Here is a 21136-nt window from a genome sequence, read left to right as displayed (position 1 = left end):
CTTGCAACACAGATGCAACCGTGGAAAAAATGTACCTCCATCACATTAAATCAGTGTAAGACTGTCCCTGGGTGTAACTCCTCCACTTCCTGTATTGACCCGATAACATTTTTGTTATTAACTTTTTTAAGCAGGTATTCAACAGCATTTCAAGTCCTGTCCTAGATATTATAAACACATCCCTTCAAACAGGCATTTTCCCAGATGGCTTCAAAACAGCTGTTGCAAAACCATTACTGAAGAAACCCAACCTCGATGTCAATGCTTTGACCAGCTACAGGCCAAATATCCAACCTTCCATTTATCAGTAAAATACTTGAAAAGATAGTTTTAGTGCAAATAAACTCCTGTCTTAAAGAAAACAACATCCTGGAGTTTCAGTCAGGCTATAGAGCACATCGCAGCACTGTAACCACTTAATAAAATAATGAGCGACCTCCGACTAAACTCTGATGAAAATAAGGTCTCAGTTCTGATCCTCTTAGACCTTTGATACGATGGACCGTGATATCCTGATCAATCGTCTTGAGAAGTTGGTTGGTCTGTCCGACTGTGTCTTAAACTGGTTCAAAACATACATCAAAGGGAGGAAGTTTTATGTCAGTATTGGAGATAAAGTGTCAGAGAAACTGTTGTGGGGTTCCACAGGGCAGCTGCCTCGGCCCTTTACTGTTCTCACTTTACATGCTGCCACTCGGGAACATCATTAGAGAGCACAATGTTTGTTTTCATAGTTATGCAGATGATACACAGCTGTACATCGCCGCTGAACCAAATGATGATGCAGCTATGCGCTCCATCACTGAATATCTTTTAGCAATAAATAAATGGATGAGCAATAATTTCCTAAAATTGAACGAGGATAAAACAGAAATCCTCCTAGTCGGCCCCAAAACAAAATGAGAAATCGTAGAAAATGATCTGGGTAACAAGAGGTAACAAGTCTTGGTGTAATCTTAGACTCAGATCTAGGTTTCAAGGCCCACATTAACAAGGTAACGAAAAGTTACAACATATCTTTGTACATCAGCCTTCAACTAGTTACTCTTGAAGGTCTCTTGCACTTGCCTGCACTTGAACTACCGTGCCTTTAAAATGCATATTGCTTATTTTATATTTTCACTCTATTTGTGTTTAATTTTATGCATTCGATCTGTTCTTATGCATCTCATTTCTTTATGTTCCTTTATATCTGTTCTTATGTGAAACACTGCATTTAGTTCTCTTGCTGTGAAGCACTTTGAGATGCATTTATTGTATGAAATAAACAAATAAAGTTTATTGTTATTAAGTTTATTATTCTGAGTGTTAGTGCACAAATAGTCCATTTGGAACACAGCATTTGAATCACTCACATGTTCTTCATGACCACTCTGATCCATCCTCTAAAACGGGACATGAAGTGTTCAGCTTAACAAATCAAATCCTCTGTAACGTATTATCAAAGCAAGCTACTTTTCCATAACTCGTTACATGGAATCGAAACAGCATGGAAGGTTTCACTTGACCTCAGTGAGATACTGATATTGTTATCACCAGTGTAAACAAACAAGACTGAAAGTGAAAATTTTGCCCTGAGGGTGGTGCCAGTGCCGAGGAAATCTAAATGGTTTATCCTCGTGGAACCATGAATATTCTTTGCAATTTTTTTTTTTTTTGGGGGGGGGAATTGTCTGTTTGATTGAGACGTAATATATTGTGGCCAATATTGCTGCTTTGTCCTGACGGTGGCGCTAGAGAGGACACACGGAAATTCAAAAATGGATAATCAAAAAAAATATCAGGATTCAACTTCAGAAAACTATGAATGATTTCTTATTATTTTGGCTTCTTATGCCAAAGCTTGGGCATACTGTCTCATATTTTTTGCCCATTTTATTAATCTGTAATTACTTACTGTCTGCTGATTTTGACTTTATTTCAGAATGTTTCCTTAAATGAAATCGAGCATTTTTATTTTATCCGTTTTTTAAAAAAAATATTTATTTTCTTGGTATTAATAGGCCTCCATACTGTGTTCTAAATACATTTTCAAAGGCAGCGAAACATCCATTTTTAATTTGAACGATATTTCACCTAATTTTACTTTATCGGCCTGCAAATGTTTTACTTTAAAATGCATTGATTAATATAAATGATTCTTTACTGAATCAGTATTTTTTTTTTCCTCTATTGTACATAGAGCGCTACAAATGCAGAGGTTATTACGGGTTATTATTACCCTTTATTAATCCCAGACTGACACAGAAACAGCCCTTTGAAAAAAGTGAACGCGGAGGCAGAGAGGCAAAGCCGTCGCTCTCCACCAATGGGAAGAGCCGGTGTCGGCTAGGGGGGGGCGGGTCTTGCGAGTTAGCAGGTTTGACTGAGCACTGCGCTCAGACAACTTGATACAGAGTAACAGTAAATCAGACGGAGCAGCTCCTCCAGCACCAGCAGTGAAATTGTAACCCCTGTTGCAAAGTATTTTTGGCCGCAGATCGGAACCGAAGTGAGCTCACTGCGGTCTCTTTCCTCGGATAGACTCAAGAGTTGTTCGGAAAGAGCAACGCAGGGACGCGCTTCCAGTCTCATTTCTGCTATATCTTCATTTTATATTACACTGGAAATGTCCGAAAACAAGCCGAATGATGAACCGAAGTTATCTACGACGGACAGGGTGGTGAAATGTAAGTGTAATTTTTTTTTTTTTTTTTTTTTTTTTTTTTTTTTTGGTTCGTGTCACGAGAAGCCACCTCAGCTCCGTAGCGGACTTCCAAGAATTCACGGTCGCAGCAGCACCACCAGCACCACCACCAGCACCAGCAGCAGCACCAGCAGCAGCAGCAAAAGCAAATGTAGTCGAAAATTGTTTGCTGGCTATGGAGGAAGAAGGGTGTTAGCCGAGCTATGACAGCAGCAGTCAACTAGGAAGTGAGGGTAACTCCAGTTTGTAGATCACGGCAAGAATTTAGCAAGAAATGGTGTCACTGTCTACCTGTGAGGCGTGCTCGTCTCCACATACACTGTTTTCATGAGCAGTGAACAGCCCACAGGCAGCAGTGTGCCACATGCATGGTCATTTTGGATTCATATACAGTGCACAGCTTTATAGTATGCATGCATATATTCCACAGCCCGATGCATCCAAGGGCGATTCCCCCCCCCCCCCCCTCATTTTGCATGCATCAACAAACAGTTGTTGTTGTTTTTTTTACCAAGGCTCCTCTGTTTGTTTGTTTTTTTTCCCTCTCCTCACCATTGCATAATACTACTTGACGTCGTCTGTGTTCTGTTGTCAGAATCGTGTGCTTTTCAGTGCCCGTGCCACATGGGGTGGTTCTTCCTGCCTTCTGTGTTTACAGGTCTGACATTCCACCTTTGCAGTCTACCGTAAGCACGCAATAAAGATCATAATCGAGTCGACCTGCCCAGTTTCATGTCAGCTGAGCGTTCCCCGTGTCGACTTTAAAGTTGCAGTGCCTTAAGCTCACATCCCGCCTGAGAGTATCTGCACTTGATGTATGCGATTTCTAACGTGGGGAAGAGTAATGCAAAGCTGAGCCAGCACTAGTTGCAGCCACCGTCTTCTCCAGCTCCAGCACATCACAACAGGCATGTGCAGGGATCACAGTGTGCACAGGCACATGAGGGAATTGTTGAGTGTTTTGTTTTGTTTTCATTCGGGCTCAGCTGCTTGGAGTTCAACCGCTTGAAATGATTAGATCATCTGTATAACCATTAAACATCAAGATATTGTTGAGGAAGGAGAAAAAGACAACGGTCCAGTGTTTAAAAGCCTGCAATCACTCAATATCAGACAAGCCTGAGCCCTTGCTCGCCAGCACAAATTCACGTTGTTGCTTTTTCAGGCTCGACTTGTAACATTTGAAATGAAAAAAAAAACAAACAAACACAAAAATTATCATAATGATAACTGCAACAATTTCTTTTTCGTAGGAAGTACAGAGCTCACCGGTTGTGTTATGGCTACATTTTGCTTGGAGAATGAGGGGTGAGTGTTAAAAAAAGAGAGTCACAGCATGTCTTGGGTGCTTTCGTAATGAATATTTCAAGAGATGATACCCGTACAGTCTCCACCAACTTGAAGGCTAATGAAAAATAGACGTGACAAGTATGGCTTTTAAAGAGATTTAACAATATCACTGGGTGATTAGGCCTGTCTTGTCAGACGGATCTGCAGGGACTTTTCCCCCTGTCGCTCGGCTGTTTTACGCTGAGGAGATGCACGTCTCAATACTGTATTTTCAGTTCCTCCCTGCTCGGCTTTGGGAAGGTCTGCATTGGTCTCAATCAGGTTCAAATGTATTGATTAACCACCGAGCGAGCCGGGTTGATGTGGCTCACTTTTAAACCCGACGTTGAGATCAAGAAAGTAATTGAACTCGATATTCATTCATCAAGTTTGGAGAAGTCGGTGTTTTGGTAATGCGTCAGTATTATGACAACACAGACGCTGTCTGTGTACAAAGCACCTCTCCAAAATAACTGCAGGCTATAGGTGTGAAGTAATTTGTTTTCAGCTGCCGAGTTCGCCTTGTTGCGAGGTGTCAGTCCAACTTATCATAAGTGCTTTGCATCCACCTGTTTTCCAAATGCATTATCATAATGCTCCTGAAAGCCCTTGCTGCATAGTAATTACTCATAGGAGTTTAATCAACTGAGGCAGGAGGTTGCGTCATTTAAAAAAAAATTATTATTGTTATTATTATTTTTTTATTATTATCCTTGGCAGAAATAAATACTGTATACATGCAATTTCTGTCGTATAACCTTTCTATTTAATGAACTCTGTGACCTTAGTTATTTGATATAATTGTATAGAATTAATTCCAGCTCATTGGTTGATCACCGCAGCTGTTACCTGATTATGTTGCAGTTAAAGAAGGATTATTTTGGGACTCACGATAATCCAGATAATTTTGTCCGAAATTGTGGTCATGATTTATTTCTCCTACAATTATTAATCATAGGACTACAACGAACACCAAAGCCTTTGATTAGTTGATCAATCTCCTGCTACTCGTATTGCTTGTTTTTTCAGACCGACACTCTTAAATGCAAATATATTTAGTTAAACATCGTAAAAGACATAGCAAATGTTCACATTATAGAACCAAGGCAGTGCAATGAATTGCTAATTAAAATAGTTGCTTATTCATATTTTTAATTGACACATTTAGTTTTAGCTCAAATCATCCATCCTCCTTCTTCACTCATTGGACTCGTGTCTTCGATAAACTTGAGTGTTTTCAGACACCGTAGACTCCTGAATATATAATGAACAATTTGGAAACAACACCTACACGTGTATGACGGTTTGTACGAGTGCCGCCCGTGGCTGGATTTACAAAACTAAGTAGTAATATGGTTGTCATGGTGCAATCATGACAGGCCCAGCGCTCCGGAGCCGAGCGAGGTCAGTAATGGTGTTTTTCCGTCACCGTCTGAGAAGCAGGGCCTCCGAGCCACGACGGTGCGCTGGGTCCTTCTCTGTGAGTGGGGATGGATAACATCTGACATTTGACTTTTGAGAAGAGGCCCCCCCGTGCTCAGACATGCGTGGGTTGCAGAGATGGCGGTGGTGACAGCGGGGCGATGCCAGCCACTGATCCCAGCTGGATAGCCGAGTCATTTATAGAACAGAACATTAAGTAATGCCACATACTTGATCCTTGCCTTAACGTGCGGTCACCTGCACACAGATCTGCTCGGCGTTCAGTCTCCCGACGTGTCTGCCATGACGGTGTTTCTCCCTAATCAGGTGCAAACAACTCTGTATTACAGAGATATCAAATTACCAGTCGTCAGGAATTTTCCTGGAGGTGTTGTCATTTTCAGTAATATTTCCTCATTAGCATTCATAAACCTTGTCATTAGGTTTATTTGCATGGGAGTATGATTGCTAAGGGAAAGTTTGGCGATTTATCATAACTACCGAGGTTGTTTATAATTTAAATGTCTGCCGTGTCTGGAATTTGAAAATGGTCGGCTGTGTTTTGGTGAAGTTTGTGTTACTAAACCTGTGCAAATCATTAACTCCGACCTTAGTTGGTTTTTGGCACGCAATTTCTCTTTCTGCTGAACTATGCTGTCTATTAAAATCAAGAGCCAGTAATGGCGTACGTTTTTTTTTGCTCTGTGGGATGAAGACAAAGCAAACAAGGTGGCGTTAAACGGTCTTCATGCTTTTGAAAATGCAATATTCTTGGGGGCCTTCAGTGTGCTCTGGCTGCCTGTCCAAAAATGAATTGTGACTGTAGGAAAATCTGCAATTTATTCACTCTGTTTGGTTGCTGTTCCACTAATGAATAGAATTGATCTCTTTGAGCTGCCTGACAGTCTGATCCATTCATGGCAGCTTCTTGACTTTTTAGAAAGGGTGAATGGAAAAACACAGGCAATACTACCACTGAAGTTATGAGTTATTTTGGTTAACATCCCAAAGAACATGAACTCTTGCAGATAAAACTATTAGTCAGCTGATGAGTCAATCGCCAACAATTCCTATAATCAGTTGTCATTATTTCCATAAAACATCCGTTTTGATGATTGGTTGGATTTCTTTGTCTTTTGGGACAGTTAATTGAATGTTGCTGCTTCTGTGTTTAAGAAGACAAGTAGTGAATGTGAGCCTGTGATTGGTCTGACAGTTGACCTGTGGGTCCTTGATCCGATGCACCGGGGCAGGCGCTTAAATAGCAAGCTGTCAATAACATACCCAGTCAAATTTAATAAATTGCCAAAAGAAAATTCATCATGATCCCAATTATTATTAATTGTGCAGCCATACTAGATTATTTCAACCTCTCCTCATAGTTTGCTGACTGGTCTGGGCTCCTGCTGCTGGGTTGATTATCAGTGGTTGCATCCTGGACTTGTCTAACTTTGTCCCATCAGTGAGTTCACAAGATTTAAGTTGTTTTCTAAACTTAAAAATTAAAAATGCAGTCAGAGTAAGTTACTTCTCTCAGTCAGGGACGCCACCTCCCATCTCCTGGACATGTGAAGAAGTCTGTGTGCTCCTCCTCGTCCTCCTCCTCTTCCTCTGTATCTTTTGACAGCGGTCCACTCACACAGCTCAACCTGTAAACGTCACCTATAACCTCTGAGTAAGAAGTGAACCAAACACACGATCAAAGCCTGTCATGTATCTGCTTGCCAGGTCTGCTGTGACATGAGGGATTAGTCTGGCAGTTTTTGATAACAATGTATTGCGTCATGCCATAGGAGGGGAGACCCGAGCCATCTCTGTTGTGATGTGGTGCTCAGGTAAGGCGGTCTGTGGTATTCTGAACCTGAGTAAGTGCACCTTTACTGCTCATTAGATTAAAGAGGAATTAGGCTCTGTTGTGGATTTAGGGCAAAGCAAAGCGGCGGATTTGGACAGATTAAGCTCCATATAGGGGGATAAAGGCAGCTCTGCTCAGAGGTTGTAATCTGACTCCATGCATTAGCTGCTGCTCTTGCTAATTCATGTGAACAAATGGATGTTGGGTCTTGATAAAGCAAAAGGGGGAGAAAAACTGTTTACCTACCTTGGCATTTTGAGATCGTTGCTAAACCTATAAGTCCAGTTAGGAGGTTTGCAAGCCTTTGAATTCACACTGTTGATACATTTTGAACCGGTACGCATAGAGCAAGCAGTAGTTTTGTAGCTCATATGATGATGGATTCAGTTTTTACTGTGGCTTTAGTATTGTGGCTCTACACAAGATGCTTTATGAGCACCACATAAGACACATTTTCCTCTTTTGCTGAGGACCAGATCGAAAAAAATTCCACTTCTCTTTGCCGATGCCCGCAGTGGCATCTGCGAGCCATAGATCATGATGTTGTGCTATTGTATTTGGTAAAAATCTGCCTCTGTATAAACAAACCCTGAGCATTTCTCATTTCATGGCTGGCAGACACAAACACGCGGAGCTGTTGTGGGCAACACTGGCGAACAAAAGCCATTTGGAACGGAGGCAGGAGTTGTGTGTCATTAGATCCCCTGGCTGGAGTTAGTCGCCGCACAGTCACAAATCAATCAATACGGTGTCTGCAACACATGTAACTACATGTTGGGCACCCAGCACGGTGCGTGTGGGGGAGGAGAGGCTAACCCAGTGAACTGGGAGCATTTGGGTGGCTGGGTTATATTAGAGGCCAGTAGAGTAGTAAATCTGCTTTCTCACTCCGGCTCCCACTCGGAGCACCGACAGGCTGCAAAGACGGCGGATTTGGTGGGGTTAGTTTCAGAGTGCAGCCATCAGCCACAGCGTGGGTCACTTTTTTAGTTAATTGAGAAAGCAGATTTTGGAAGAACTAAGATTTAGAAAAACATCTGTCGTGGGATTGTTGCCAAATGGTTTCGACAAGGACTGTGAAGCATTGGCTTAACAGAGACTCGATTCAATTAAAAACTCTGGGGATGATGATTTAAATCTGGAGTCGTGCGTGTGCGTGTGTGTGTGTGTGTGTCTGTGTGTGTGTGTGTGTGTGTTTTAGTCTGATTTGATTTTAAGAATTATTGAATTGGTAAAATTGTGAATCTGTTCAACTAGGGATGGGAATCACCAAAGGCCTCATGATCATTTTTTTCCCACGCTACTCAAGTCAAAATACCACAATACCGCGATGCTAAAGAATTTGCGGAGTATTGTGATAACACATAATAACATGTATCACCTTTTTCCAATTTTCCAATTGTGTCCCCGAAGGAAACCTTTGTCTGTTTTATCTGATCAAATAAAGTTTTCAGTCAGCTCATCTAACTTCAGTCCTTTTTATTTGCAGTAAATTGGGATTGTCAAGCAGACAGACTGACCAACCCTGTCATAAAAACCACAGTCATAAATATGTTGCATGCATCTGACATCATTCATTTATTTAATTCCATTAGAAAATATCAATAAATATACATATACACAGCACCTGTGTATCAATAAGATATCGGCATGTTAAATATTGCAATACCATACTGCATTGATCCCCAGGGAGTGGGCGAATGAAAGTTGCCGAAGGGAGCAAACGAGTGCGATTGCAGGTTTTACACAGACTGTAACTTCCGATCGTCAGATTAGTTCTGTGAATCCAGCATTTTGACTGCAATACAAGGTCATAAATCCATGCGCAATAACTCTTGTGATACACATAATATTTTTAGCCCTGGCGGAGTCGACGCCAAGTGTCTGCTCAGCAGAGCCGACTGCAGCCCCAGAAGTTGGCTGGTGCGAATACTTTGTCATCTTTACAGGTGGTTGCACAGATCTTTCGACTTCTGGGAGTTTATCACAAAGTTTGCAAAACTTTCCTGCCGCATAGGTTTTGTGACAGAATGTGAAGGAATATTTAAGTGCAGGCTGTCTCTCGGATGCTTCGCTCCTCTGCAGGGCTTCTTGACAAAATACGGCGATGTGCAGTTATGGTGGTGACAGAAGTAGAAGTAGCTCAGATGTTGGAATTATCCAGCTGTATTATCAGGAGAATATTGCATTGAATAATCAATAGTTTGATTGATTTCATACAGCGAGTAAATTTACTTTGAGCAGAATAACGCGATTTGATCCGCATAACTTATAATCCGAGCATCCCCGTAATGAATAAACGTTTACACCTCTAGATTTATTGCCTGCACAAGAATAGCTGTCTGTTGATATTTTGAATTGACTGCATGTTTATTTAAACCCGCAGGCATGTGCACACACGGCCACCTTAAACCGCATTCTAAATGAGCAACCGTTTTGGCAACGCTGAATAATGTTTTGTGCTGCAGAATAAAGTGTCCCCACGGCAACGGGCAAATCTCGCGTGGATGAATACGCGCAGTATTTTCACCACGGTTTCCTGCATGCTAAATAGGAGACGTGTCTTCGTGGATCGGGACAAGCCCCGGCGTGCTGCTGTGTGACCGATTTAAACATAGACACGCACGCTCCCGTGTCGTCCCGGGCGGTCGTTTGTATTTAAATATGGGTAAAATGAGTAAAGCCATCTGCGGGTTGCCTGTAAATGGTAGATTAGGGAGCGGAGGAAAGTCACCGCAGGGGAGGGGGGACGGTGTAACTCTCACGTCGACTCATCAACTCAATGCATGTACAGCCGGGAATGACACGGGATGGGTGCACAATATCTCATGGCAACTTGTTTAGGCGAGATTGCCTCTCCTCCGCTATCAGCATCTGTACTTGTTGACACCCACCCACACACACACACACACACACACACACACACACACACGCACACGCACACACACACACATTGAGGGAAATGCAAATGCAACCTGTTCCTATGAAGAACTAATGAATATGCAGATTATTATTATTTTTTTCATTCCCAGAACGTGGGCGTGTGTGAACATACAAAATTTGCAGGCAATATACAGCTTGTTCACTTAATCCGATATTATGGCCGAGCAGGTGAAGCCAAACCTCAGCTATGAGTGGTGTTGGGTACAGAACTCCATACTTTTGTGCCACCGACTAAAGTCCTTTAATACCCGCCCGTCTTCCATTAGGAAGCCCTATTTCACTACGTGTTGGGAGTTGTGTGCACTGCAGGAACTGGAGGCATCAGTGTGTGCAGCCAGGTCGGGTATACTGAAATCATGCGAGGTGTTTCGGGAACATCAGTAAATCGTAGCGGCTAATGATAGCTGGCACGTGAGGCGTTTAGGGGTTATCTGTAAATTGTAGCTACAGAAAACAACCCGCGTCACGCTTTCCCCCTCTAAACCGAACCATGGAACATTTTTAAACGATATGTAGCCATAGGAAGTTTCGTTTTGGTGACTTTTCTGTGCCTTTGTGCGTCAGCTGCTCAGTCCAAACAGGGACATTGACAATGTTTTACAGAATGACTCTTTTAAAGCAAATTTGCCTCTGTACCATTGGACCCACTGGAGCGAATACTGGACACGACAACCGTGAATTGTTAATTCTCGACTTTTCTCGTTTCAGTCAACGTGGTCCAATCATGACGCTCCATTTTTGCTGTTGTCCCAGGGTGTTTGATGAAGCCTATCAGCTCTCATAGCAGAACAGGATTTCACAAAGACTTCTCATTTGTCTCGGTGGTGTAGCGTTGCATTCCACTGCAGGTTTGTTTTGGCGGGAGTTGGGTTTGGCCGATCGTGGTGCCTACGCTTCAGTGGGCACCACGAGCAGCATCCGCCAACATGGCATCAGCGCTGTGCATTCGGACACGTTGCTCCGGTGGTTTCTGGCCAGCGACCGGCTTCAGCCCTTAAAAACGCAATATGACATTTTCCCAGGCAGCGCTCATAGCTGTTGACTGTGAACCATTGGACCCTTGAAGCAAAGTATGTGTAGGACTTGTATTAAATGTCATGTGTACCAGCTTGCCAGTTGTTTGCTGTACAATGAAAGAATGCAGTATGAGGTTAACCTCAATCCCTCACCTGTTTTATTTCTCATTTCATTTCAGCTGCAGTTCAAGACTTATTCAATCAGTTCTTTTTAATTAAAGGACCAATCCATACTTTTCATCAAGTGTTATGGACGAACGTAAGTAAGGCCACAAGGAATACACAGGGACACGTGCAAATGCAGTTCTGCATGGAGCCTTTTAACAGTGAGGATTTTTTTTGGTATTTCTTAGCCACATTAAACACGTTAACTAAAATGAGCTTGATTGAGGAGCCTGAATTACAGATGGGTAAATAAGCACATCATATGCCGTGTAATTTTCCTCTGTTGATCCTGGTGCGTGAAATGACAACTCCTGGGGGGAGGGAGAGGGGGGGGGGGGGACTGTTCTTTCAGGTGTCGTCAGCTTTACTCGCTAAAATACCCCGTGTGTGGACGAGAGAGAAACTCCAGCTATACAAATACAGCTGGAGGTGAGTCGAGGCCCCAAGGTTTATTTACACTCATTCACACGCGTTAATTATAGACCACCTGGCTGAAAATGAACCCTCTTCTTCCATGTGCTGGTGAATTTGGTCCCTGCTTATCTTGGTCTTTTCAATGGATGTCAGCATGTTCTATAATTGACCTGACGGGATGTTGTCCTGTGAGATTGTCATTTGCTTGACCAGACACGACAGTATTTTCTGATGTTGGCTGACAATGCATCCACATATTAATTATTCATAATTTTTTTTAAACTTTTTTTTAAGGGAATTATTTAAATCTTTTCACGTGCACGTTTTCAAGCCTCTGACTCAGTTTGGGCTTCTTCTTTGTTTTTTTTTAAGTGAATTTTGCATGAAATTACCATCAAGTTGTTTCTTTTTTTTTTTTTTTTTTTTTTTTGTCATTGTTGTTTCATTTATCAAATTTTTTTTTTTAGCTCATAGCAAAAACAGAAAGGGGTAAAGAGGTGTTGAGTTTGCCCCGGGGCTGATGATGGCAGGCCACTCAGTCACTCCCTCCCACATGGAGAGATGAGAGGACCGCTGCTTTGCCCGCTCTGCAGAGGCTGACCAGAGTCGTGTGTGTGTGTGTGCGTGTGTGTGTGTGTGTGTGTGTGTGTGTGTGTGCGTGTGCGTGTGCGCGTGTGTGTGTGCGTGCGCGCTGGGGGAAGACACAGAGCAGAGGTGGCATATATTTGTTCCCCTGCCCTTGCTGGGTTGTCCGTTAAATTCGGCCCTGGAGTCGGTTCAAAAGAAGACCAAAGAATTTCCCCGGGGAATATCCCCCTCGTCATTTTAAGGTCAGTTTATCTTGTTCAGAATTAGATTTAATTTACACTAGAGCTTGTCCACGAGCTTGCCAGCCACTCAAGGCAGTCCCAACCCCCTGAAGGTTGGCCTTTGCAGTTGCCACGCCAAATTGAGCCCGATCATAGTGCAAACTGATGTGTCATCTGTCTGAGCTCTCAGTGTGCCTCCGTTAGCCAGATTGCGGAGAGGTTAGTGTGTCCCATGGCTCCGATTGATTTTGTGCCTGTCCAAACACCGCCCGGGAGCCATACATTGCAACGACCAGTCATTCTGGCTTTAATGCCGTCCCACTCCCTTTTGCACCATTAAGAGTGGAGGGAGAGCGTGCGGTATCTTTCTGCTGTAAAGTGGGACTGCCAGTTATGAACACTTCCATTTTGCCCTATTGATTGCATACAGAGAGATTCGCAGCAGACTGCGCTTAATGCACTGGTCAGCTGTCATTATTGTGCATGTCCATATATGCAGTGGTGTTTTCATATTTGTCTGCTGAGGACTCAAAAGAATGTCAAATGTGAGGAAGTAGCAGGAACCTCCCATTTCTCTGGTTTTTGTTTGTGTTAAATTCCCTGAAAACTGACTCATGAAGCTGTGAGAGACTTGTTGTTTCAACAATCTCTATTCTCTGTGAACGCCTGAGCCCCAAGATGTGCTCCATTGTTGGTGATTAATACCGTGGTCACACCCTGGTCCGACACAGACACGCTCCCTTGCTGTCGTGTTCTTGGTAGCTTGTTTGTTGTTTTTCTATGTCATGCACACCTTTAATCGTGGCCTGTCCCTACACACAATGGCAACATTGTTGGGTGACACAGCAGCTCGCTGGCACACAGTTTGTGCTGTGAACACAAGTTTGGGTTTGTCTGCATCCGTGTCACACAGAATACTAAAGAGTACAATGTCTCTGACAGCTTTTCTACCGAGGCAGTTACTTCTGTCAGGCTTTTCTTCTATCTTCTAAAAAAAAAAAAGAGAGACATACTGCGCAAGGCAGATTATTTACTTTTTTACTGGCTCAACTATTCTGTGTCTCTGTCATGTATTCCAGCCACCCTCCATATAATATTTCATATTTCTGTCTTCCTCCTCTCCTCAGTTTCAGCTGTATTTCTGCCATCCCTGCATTCAACCTTGACTACAAATCTTCCGCCGGGTCATCGCCTGCCACTCATTGGGCATTTCTTTTCATTCCCGTTTGCGCACCACTCGCTCAGGCTGCCACTCAGCTCAACTGTGTCAGACCCGTGTTGTAAGACCAAAACACCCATAATGCTTCAGGCCCGTCTCCCTGTATAGAACGTAATCCGATACTCCGGGAGGAATGTGGCCAGCCTCGGGACGGCCAAATCGAGGTACAAATCAGCCGGTCGGCCAGCAGATAGTGTGTCTCCAAGTGATTTTAAGCCAGCGCTTTGGCAACAATTGGAGAAATGAAATCAGTTTAGTATTTACCCTCCACTCGACCAAAATTCACGGTTGTTTTCAATCTCAAACTCCCCATGACAGTAATGATGTCAGACAATAGCAAGCAGCATTAAACATTAGTGGAGTTTTGTCTGTTTTGTCGCCAGCAGTTAAGAGGGCAGGGGCTTGTTTTCAGCCCAACAGATGGTGTATACAGCACAGAGCTCTGCAGTCCCACAATACTGATCTGCAGCACTGCATGGGATGATTTTTTTTTTTTTTTTTAAAGCTTATTTTCTACTGAGGAAAGTAAATATGGTGTATATTTAAGTTGGGGGTGGAATGCTTCACAAAATTTATGGTTTGGATAATATCACAGTTCTGTGGTTATGGTTTTCGGTTCAGTTCTGTATATTTTTGGTTAAGTATGGGTGGAGGGCGCTGCCAATTTCAACATGCTTTTCATGTACTTGGCCAAAGAAGTTAACATTTGTGTGCCTTTACAACATTTGGATAGGAACATAGTGAACATACACATTCTTCATTGTAATGTCTTAAAGATGGGAATAAAAATGGCCTTAAAGACATAGAGGTCATCAGCAAAACTGCGTACAAGTGAGCATCAGAGAGAAGCGTGCTTATGTCTCGTAAAGAGGGAATGCCTGCAAAATGGAGCTTTTAATCTCCCCTTATTAAGTGATACAGGGGCCTGTCGCATCTAAGGTAACCTTTCAGTTACCCAAGAGGTCCATTGTGTGCGTTCAGAAAGTATATTGTATTGTAATGCGGCTCAAGTACGTTGTCATATGCTGAACCTGCATCCTCCATGATTCCATAGGGCTGCGTATCTTTTGCTATAAACACCCACAATGCTTTTAGTTTGGGATTTTACCTTGTCTGAATCTGCATGGAGAAGCTCTTTCATACCCAACGTTCTCCTCCTTGCACTATCAAGGGACACACCAATGGGATTTCCTCTTCATAGGTTCACCATATTGGAAGTGTTGCCGCTAGCTTACGCAACACATGTTGCACAGTGCTTTCATAACTTCACATTTTATCCACCACTTTTTCCCATCATTGTTTTTGGTAACAATAAACCCGTAAGGCGTCCATACAGCAGACCAAAAGGGTGTTGCAAGGTGTTGTTGTTTGTTTGTTTTTTTTGTTTGTTTTTTTGTTTTTTTACAAATAGCTGTTTGAATTTTTTATTTTTTTATTTTTTGTGCATGCCTCAGCTTATTTCAAATTAACTGAACAATACAGGCATGCCCTGAACCTTGACCAGCAAACAGAATGGGTCAGATTTTTTACCAATCCACCCAGAAATTTGAGTGCCAAATAACTTAAATACTCTACCATGTAACTGTGTTATATATATATATTTTTAGAGGAAAATAGTTAGTTGAAACATTTTCAGCATTTTTAATCTTGCATAGTCACTCGTTTTGTAGATATACACTGGAATTATTGAGCATGTCTGTTGCTGGGGAGCTCTTCTGGGATCAGCACACAGCAGGAATGGCTTTTATACATCTAAAACCTCACTATCTGGTCTGCAAATGTAAAAATGTTTGCAGGCACAGCTGGTGAAGTGCAGTAGAAGAGAGTCAAGGCTCCCTTTAGGCAGTCAAGCTGTCAAGTGCACTAAACTTACTCACTGACCTGATCCTCAGGAACACATGAGCCTTGTAGCGGGCCCTGTTTGTCCCAAGGGGATCAAGGGTGCGACCTAGGCAGCTCACTGCTGCTTGACCCGTGTATCCCAAGAGTGCCTAGAGTCTTATAAAGGCCGTGGCCCTGACTTACACTCTCATCTTTGATTGGATGCTTACTGCGGAGATGGCTTTCGAATGTGATGCTTTAACTGCCTTTAATCTCACTGCTGAGAGTAAAGCCTGCACAGATGGTGCCTTCAGCATAATACTCTACTAGTGAATTTTGAAAGTGCTTTCTCTGCAATATGGAGGTCAGGCTGGCGGCAGAGCAGAAAAGATTTACTTTATAGTCACTTTTAGCCCAGAAGGGTTGCATAATAGCAACTACTTCAGGGGCTCCGTCACAGTTTCTGCTGATCTGTAGCGCTCATCTCGGGGGCAGGGAACGGCGAGACAAGATATGTGTGTGGTTGGTGTGGAGTTATAGTCCTTGCTGACTCAGAATTCCTTTGGTCTTTAGAGAAGTAATTCCTTTGTTGCCCGCCCTCCCTCCTATGCCAGCCCCGTGCTGTTTTTGCTTTTCTTTCTTGGCAGTCAGGTATCCCTGCTGGCAGGAGAACCCACCACACCCGCACAGTCATGGCTCAGAAACAGAGATGGGCTTGAGAGGTGGGTGTGGGCAAGGGGGAAAAGGAAGCGATGGCAAAGGAAGGGGACTCTTAGGGGCCTTGTTGTCTTGGCACGAGGTGGGAGGAGGTTGCTGGCTGCGCCATCCCATTGCCTCACCACCTGTCCTCTGAAAAACCAGTCAGTCTGCCAGAAATGAAAACTGAAATGGATAGCTCGGACACAAACATTTCATTTTAGAAAAATGCTCTTTACAATAATGCATATCTTGTTCTTTTTTTTTTTTTTAGCTTTTTTCTATACATTAATTTGTTTAGAACACATATTACATATTGTTTTCTGTTTCTGACCCATCCTTGTTCTTTTGACACAGCATGGAGGAATGCTATTTCGCATATGTGATGTGGCTATTCTTGTGTGGTTGGGAGGGTTTGCCCCAGTCCACAGATCATTGTGATAGTTGGCAGGGCAGTATGCACTTTCAAGTGGAGCAGGTAACCTTCCCAGCTGAGCGTACTGGGGCTGGGGGTTAATTAATAATGAGGAATGTTATCCACAGTTCAGTGTGTGTTTTATTTGGGTCAGCCTCAGGTCTGGTATGCCCCGTTTACCGAGTGTTGGTGCAAATATAGACTGGCCTCATCCCCTCTCTATGTGTCTAGTAATTGCATTCTAGAAATGCCAACATCGCGGCTGCCAACAAGCCCTCCTTGGGAGGTGCGATCACGCCTGTTGAGGCATATTATCTCAGAGGCAAGCTGTGAATGAGTACAGAAAACACTGAAGTCAGTTGGAGTTTCTGGAACGCACCAACATTTTTCTATTGATTTACATTCCATATCGCATCATATTATATAATACTGTGTTCGGCTAGATTGTCCGTGTGCAGGCATACGTGTCGATTTCTAATTAGCGAATTGAGATGTACGACTTCGGTCAGGACTTGAACTCTTGCAAGTGTAGAAAAAAAGTAGCCAGACAGACTTTCCCGATGGTCAGTGTATTCTATTTAAATCTGATCCTATATTTTCTTGAATTCAATATTGCATGTCAAGATACTTGCAGAAAATGTGTTCTGTAAGACAACATTTCTTTTTGGTGTTCTCTCCGAAGGGGTTATATACGATTGAAATATTTAAAAGGGGCTGGAAAAGCAGCTCCAGTATGGCTCTTGACAGATGATTGTAGCAGGCAGTGAAACCGGAAAAATATTCAGCCGTGTGGCGGATGTGGAATAGTCGAAGGGTTCCCTGTCAAAATCAAATAGCATTTATGCTGAAGATGCCTATCCCGAAACATTTTATAACCAACCCACATTTTAAAGCACTTTGACAAATGTTGCTACAAAGTTGTCCAGTTTAATTGTGGTAACATACTGTCTCGTATTTTTACTTGCCTTACATTTTATCATTACAGTACTGAGTTTCACACGCTCAGTAAGTAAAGCTTTTGAAGTCAGACTTGTGGTTTTGTGACGACTTCAACCCTGGCTGTGGATCTGTATCACGTCGAGCCACCCGTCTGCCTGTCACTGCCCACTCACAGAACAAGCCACCAACAAGAACGCTTTGTGAAGTGGCTGCCGGCGCTCCAGGGTTAGTGGGGACATGTGTTCTCGATAGACCTGTGTCGTCAGTCCTTCCCAATACAAGCGCCAGTTGACAGCATGATGGAGAGCGGTGGAAGACTCGCACAAAGGTGGTTCTGTCAACGTGCAGGGCCAGGTTTTTGTCCAGACTGAAATCCAAACATGCCCACCAAACCCAGCTCAGCTGCCTGACCTTTCCGTTCACCATCTGAAAAAAATGAAATTGAAAGTGAAATTTTTGATATCATGGATTTTTTTTTTGCAAGGCGGAGCTAGGTTATCCAGAAGCCATCGATAGTTTTTAGATGAACCAAAGAACAGTAGAAATTAAGGATAAACCAGATCAAACACAAACATGCACTGGTCCGAACTGAGCTTTCTGTCTTATTGTCTGTTGACGGCCATAAAATATATAATGCAGCAGCAAAAAACTACAGGCGTTGTCCGGTCAAGAGTGTCTTGCTTGCGGTGTCCAGCAACTGAATCAATTAGCGTGTTGACTCTACATTTGTTTTTCTTTCATGATAGCAGGCTTTTAGGCGCAGTAGGGGAAAAAAAAAAAAACGGGAAAATGCAGGTAAGTGTTGCTATGATGACACTATCTGTCTGTTGTGTGCCACAGGTTCCTTTTGTGGGAATAGCTTGCATACAGCCAAGCATGCACCCACAGCACCCTGTCTTGCAGATCCTTTCAGCCTCCTCCATTGTTCCGTCTCTGCTATGCTCCAAAGCTGATTACAGCGCCTTCTCTAATGAAAGCTAATCCTGTGTCACGGCATTGTGGAGGAGTAGGGAGGGGGGGGGGGGGATGTGGAGGGGGGGATGTGGAGGGGGGGTAAAGCTAGCAGGGAATGTCTTCTTCAGGGCCTGTCAGAGTGGCTTTCAGAGGAAACGCCAGGGACTGTTAACGTCTCTGCAAACCTGGAAATCTGTGAGGAGTTTTACGTGGAACTTTTTTTTTTTTTTACTGTGCCGAACACCTCACACACAGCGCTGCCCTGCCCTGTCACCAACCAAGGGATTCACTTAAACTTTAGTCTAGCCGTTTATCCCTCTCGTCTGTGTTTTTCTGTACTGAAATAAGCATCATTAGCATGACATCTTGCTATAGTAATATCTACCTAACAGGAATAAAGCCTAACTCAGTAAATTGAGGACATTACTTTGAAACATACATCTTTAGCCAAGGATGAGGTGTCATCATTTGTCATGAATCACGCTTCTCGCTATTGATTCCTTGACCTTTTGCATTTTCAAGTAAAAACGCAAACTCATCCTGTTTGCAATCATTTGATTTTGCCAAAGACTTCATTTATCATGGATGTGATAGCCTACGTTGTTCTCTATGTCTGTATGAAGAATTTTGTTTTGATGTATGTCGGAGCTTTCGTACATAAATTACTATGACAAGCGGATGCTCCAGTACCTTTGTGCACCTCACTGGAGTCATTTTTATGTAAGCTCATGTGATGGCCGGTCGTTGGCCTGCCGTGACAGAATGAATACAGCCGATAGCTCAATACGGAATTTTATAAGGACATTGACAAAGAAAGTGTATTTGATGGGGATCGGGTGTGTCATCGCTGATAACAGATCCATTTAATAAGGTCATTAACAACAGAAACCAATCCATTTTATTGGACTGAAGCATCTCTATTAGTTTTCAGCAGCTTGCTTTTGAAATGACTTATGATTATTTAAATTTGGAAAGCACCACTGTCAAAAGAGCCAATATGATAAATGTCTAAATATGAACTCCATGCTGCTACTTTTGCTATTTTGCATGTTGCTACCAAAACAATGTTTAGGCTACGTTAACATTTGGATGTTACTTTTCTGTATGGAGCGAAAGCCATCCGTGCTTCTTGATGACGTGGTCAGTTAAAGTCCATCAAAGAAGAGTGAAAGCTGTTGTACCTTAGCACTGCTCCTTTTGCTAAGAGGAGAAACGAGAGCTCTTTCATGGTGTCAACATTTAATTTGACTTTCTCGACATTGCTCTGACTTGACCGTGTGGCATCAAGGCGCGGCGTACACGTTGCTGTCGACTAAAAGTTGTGCGAGGGTGGTACATCTGCAGGGACATCTCGTCAGTGGACTCTGAGTCTGGGTGTGAATGTTTTTGGTCATAGATTAGCAGATGCTCCGTTTTCATCCATTTTGTTGCGTTTTTACTTCATCGACTGATCTTTCACTCCTCCTGGCTCAGGCCCTTCCCCCAGCCCTGCTCCATATAACTCTAGTCATTTGCCAGCCGTGATCAAGGTCCCCGGCGGCCTCTGACTGTGTCATTGATCCTCTGCTGCACTGATGGCTCGCCGCACACCCAACCACCACCAGAAAAACAGCACAGGGACATCCCTTAGTAAATGCCTGCCTGCCCCCCCCCCCCCCCCCCCCCCCCCGCCCCGCCGCAGCATCCGCCGCCTACTCCCTTCCATCCACTCTCCCATGCATATATATATTCATCCATCCCCGACATTCACCCACGTCAGCCTCCCACGCTTCAGCCCTCAGCTCACTAATTAATCAGGTACTTAGTCAGAGTGCTGTCTGAGCAGCGCTGCATTTTGATCACCTGCTTCTGCAAATGTTTCCTACGATTCTCATCAAAAATCTGTTGAGGCAACAGTAGGATTAGCGCTTGCTTGTCACTCACTCTCGCACTGCTGTTGCGTGGGTCTCTGAAACACCGCTATGGGCTATTTTCTGTCAGAGCTCCAGGGTCTTTGATAACCCTGACAGCCATGGCAGGACGGATGCAGGTCTTGGTGTATTGTTGGCTTGTTTAGCACACGACCTGTCCATCTTGATAATGAGTTCTCCCCAGATAACTGTCATTGACGGCAACCTCTGTGCAGATGGCCACACATGTTATTGCAGTGAACAGCTGTCAGATGCACCATCACGCTCCTGTTGCTTGTGTTTACCTCTTTATGCCAGTATGCCATTTTTACACATGTATGATCAGGCTTTCTATTCAGATTCCTGCCGTTGGATCAGCTCGGTGCAGAATGTAGCATGCTGCCGGCAATTCATTTTTTTAAGCCAATATTTTGATAGATGAAAGATTAAGGCTGAGACTCTACACCACTGTTTCCGTGGCAACCCCTTTATTCACTTTTATCTAATATCTCTCCTGTTTGTAGATGCTTATGTCTCTGCAGCACATCGTGGTGGTCAGCAGCT

The 21136-nt window shown here is 43.3% G+C and overlaps 1 protein-coding gene across 5 annotated transcripts in view; it reads left to right on the top strand.

Annotated features, from left to right (window-relative positions):
- Positions 1–2410: 2410 nt before the first annotated feature.
- The window catches only part of LOC138210913 (protein phosphatase 3 catalytic subunit alpha), a 66644-nt gene continuing 47918 nt past the window's right edge, over positions 2411–21136 (top strand). For 4 of the 5 annotated variants that reach the window (XR_011179297.1, XM_069170343.1, XM_069170340.1 and 1 more), the window contains exon 1: positions 2513–2669. Coding sequence is in view for 4 of the 5 variants with exons in the window: in XM_069170343.1 (XP_069026444.1) it covers positions 2609–2669 (61 nt within the window). In the remaining variant the exon portion in view is untranslated. Of the gene's footprint in view, positions 2670–21136 lie in introns of all 5 variants that reach the window. The other variant, XM_069170344.1, reaches the window with a different exon arrangement.

This window comes from Embiotoca jacksoni, unplaced genomic scaffold (assembly GCF_022577435.1).
Source record: "Embiotoca jacksoni isolate LCO1_2020_lvr unplaced genomic scaffold, fEmbJac1.0.p SCAF_49, whole genome shotgun sequence".
Lineage (NCBI taxonomy): Eukaryota > Metazoa > Chordata > Actinopteri > Embiotocidae > Embiotoca > Embiotoca jacksoni.
This window is presented reverse-complemented; position numbering and strand designations above follow the sequence as displayed.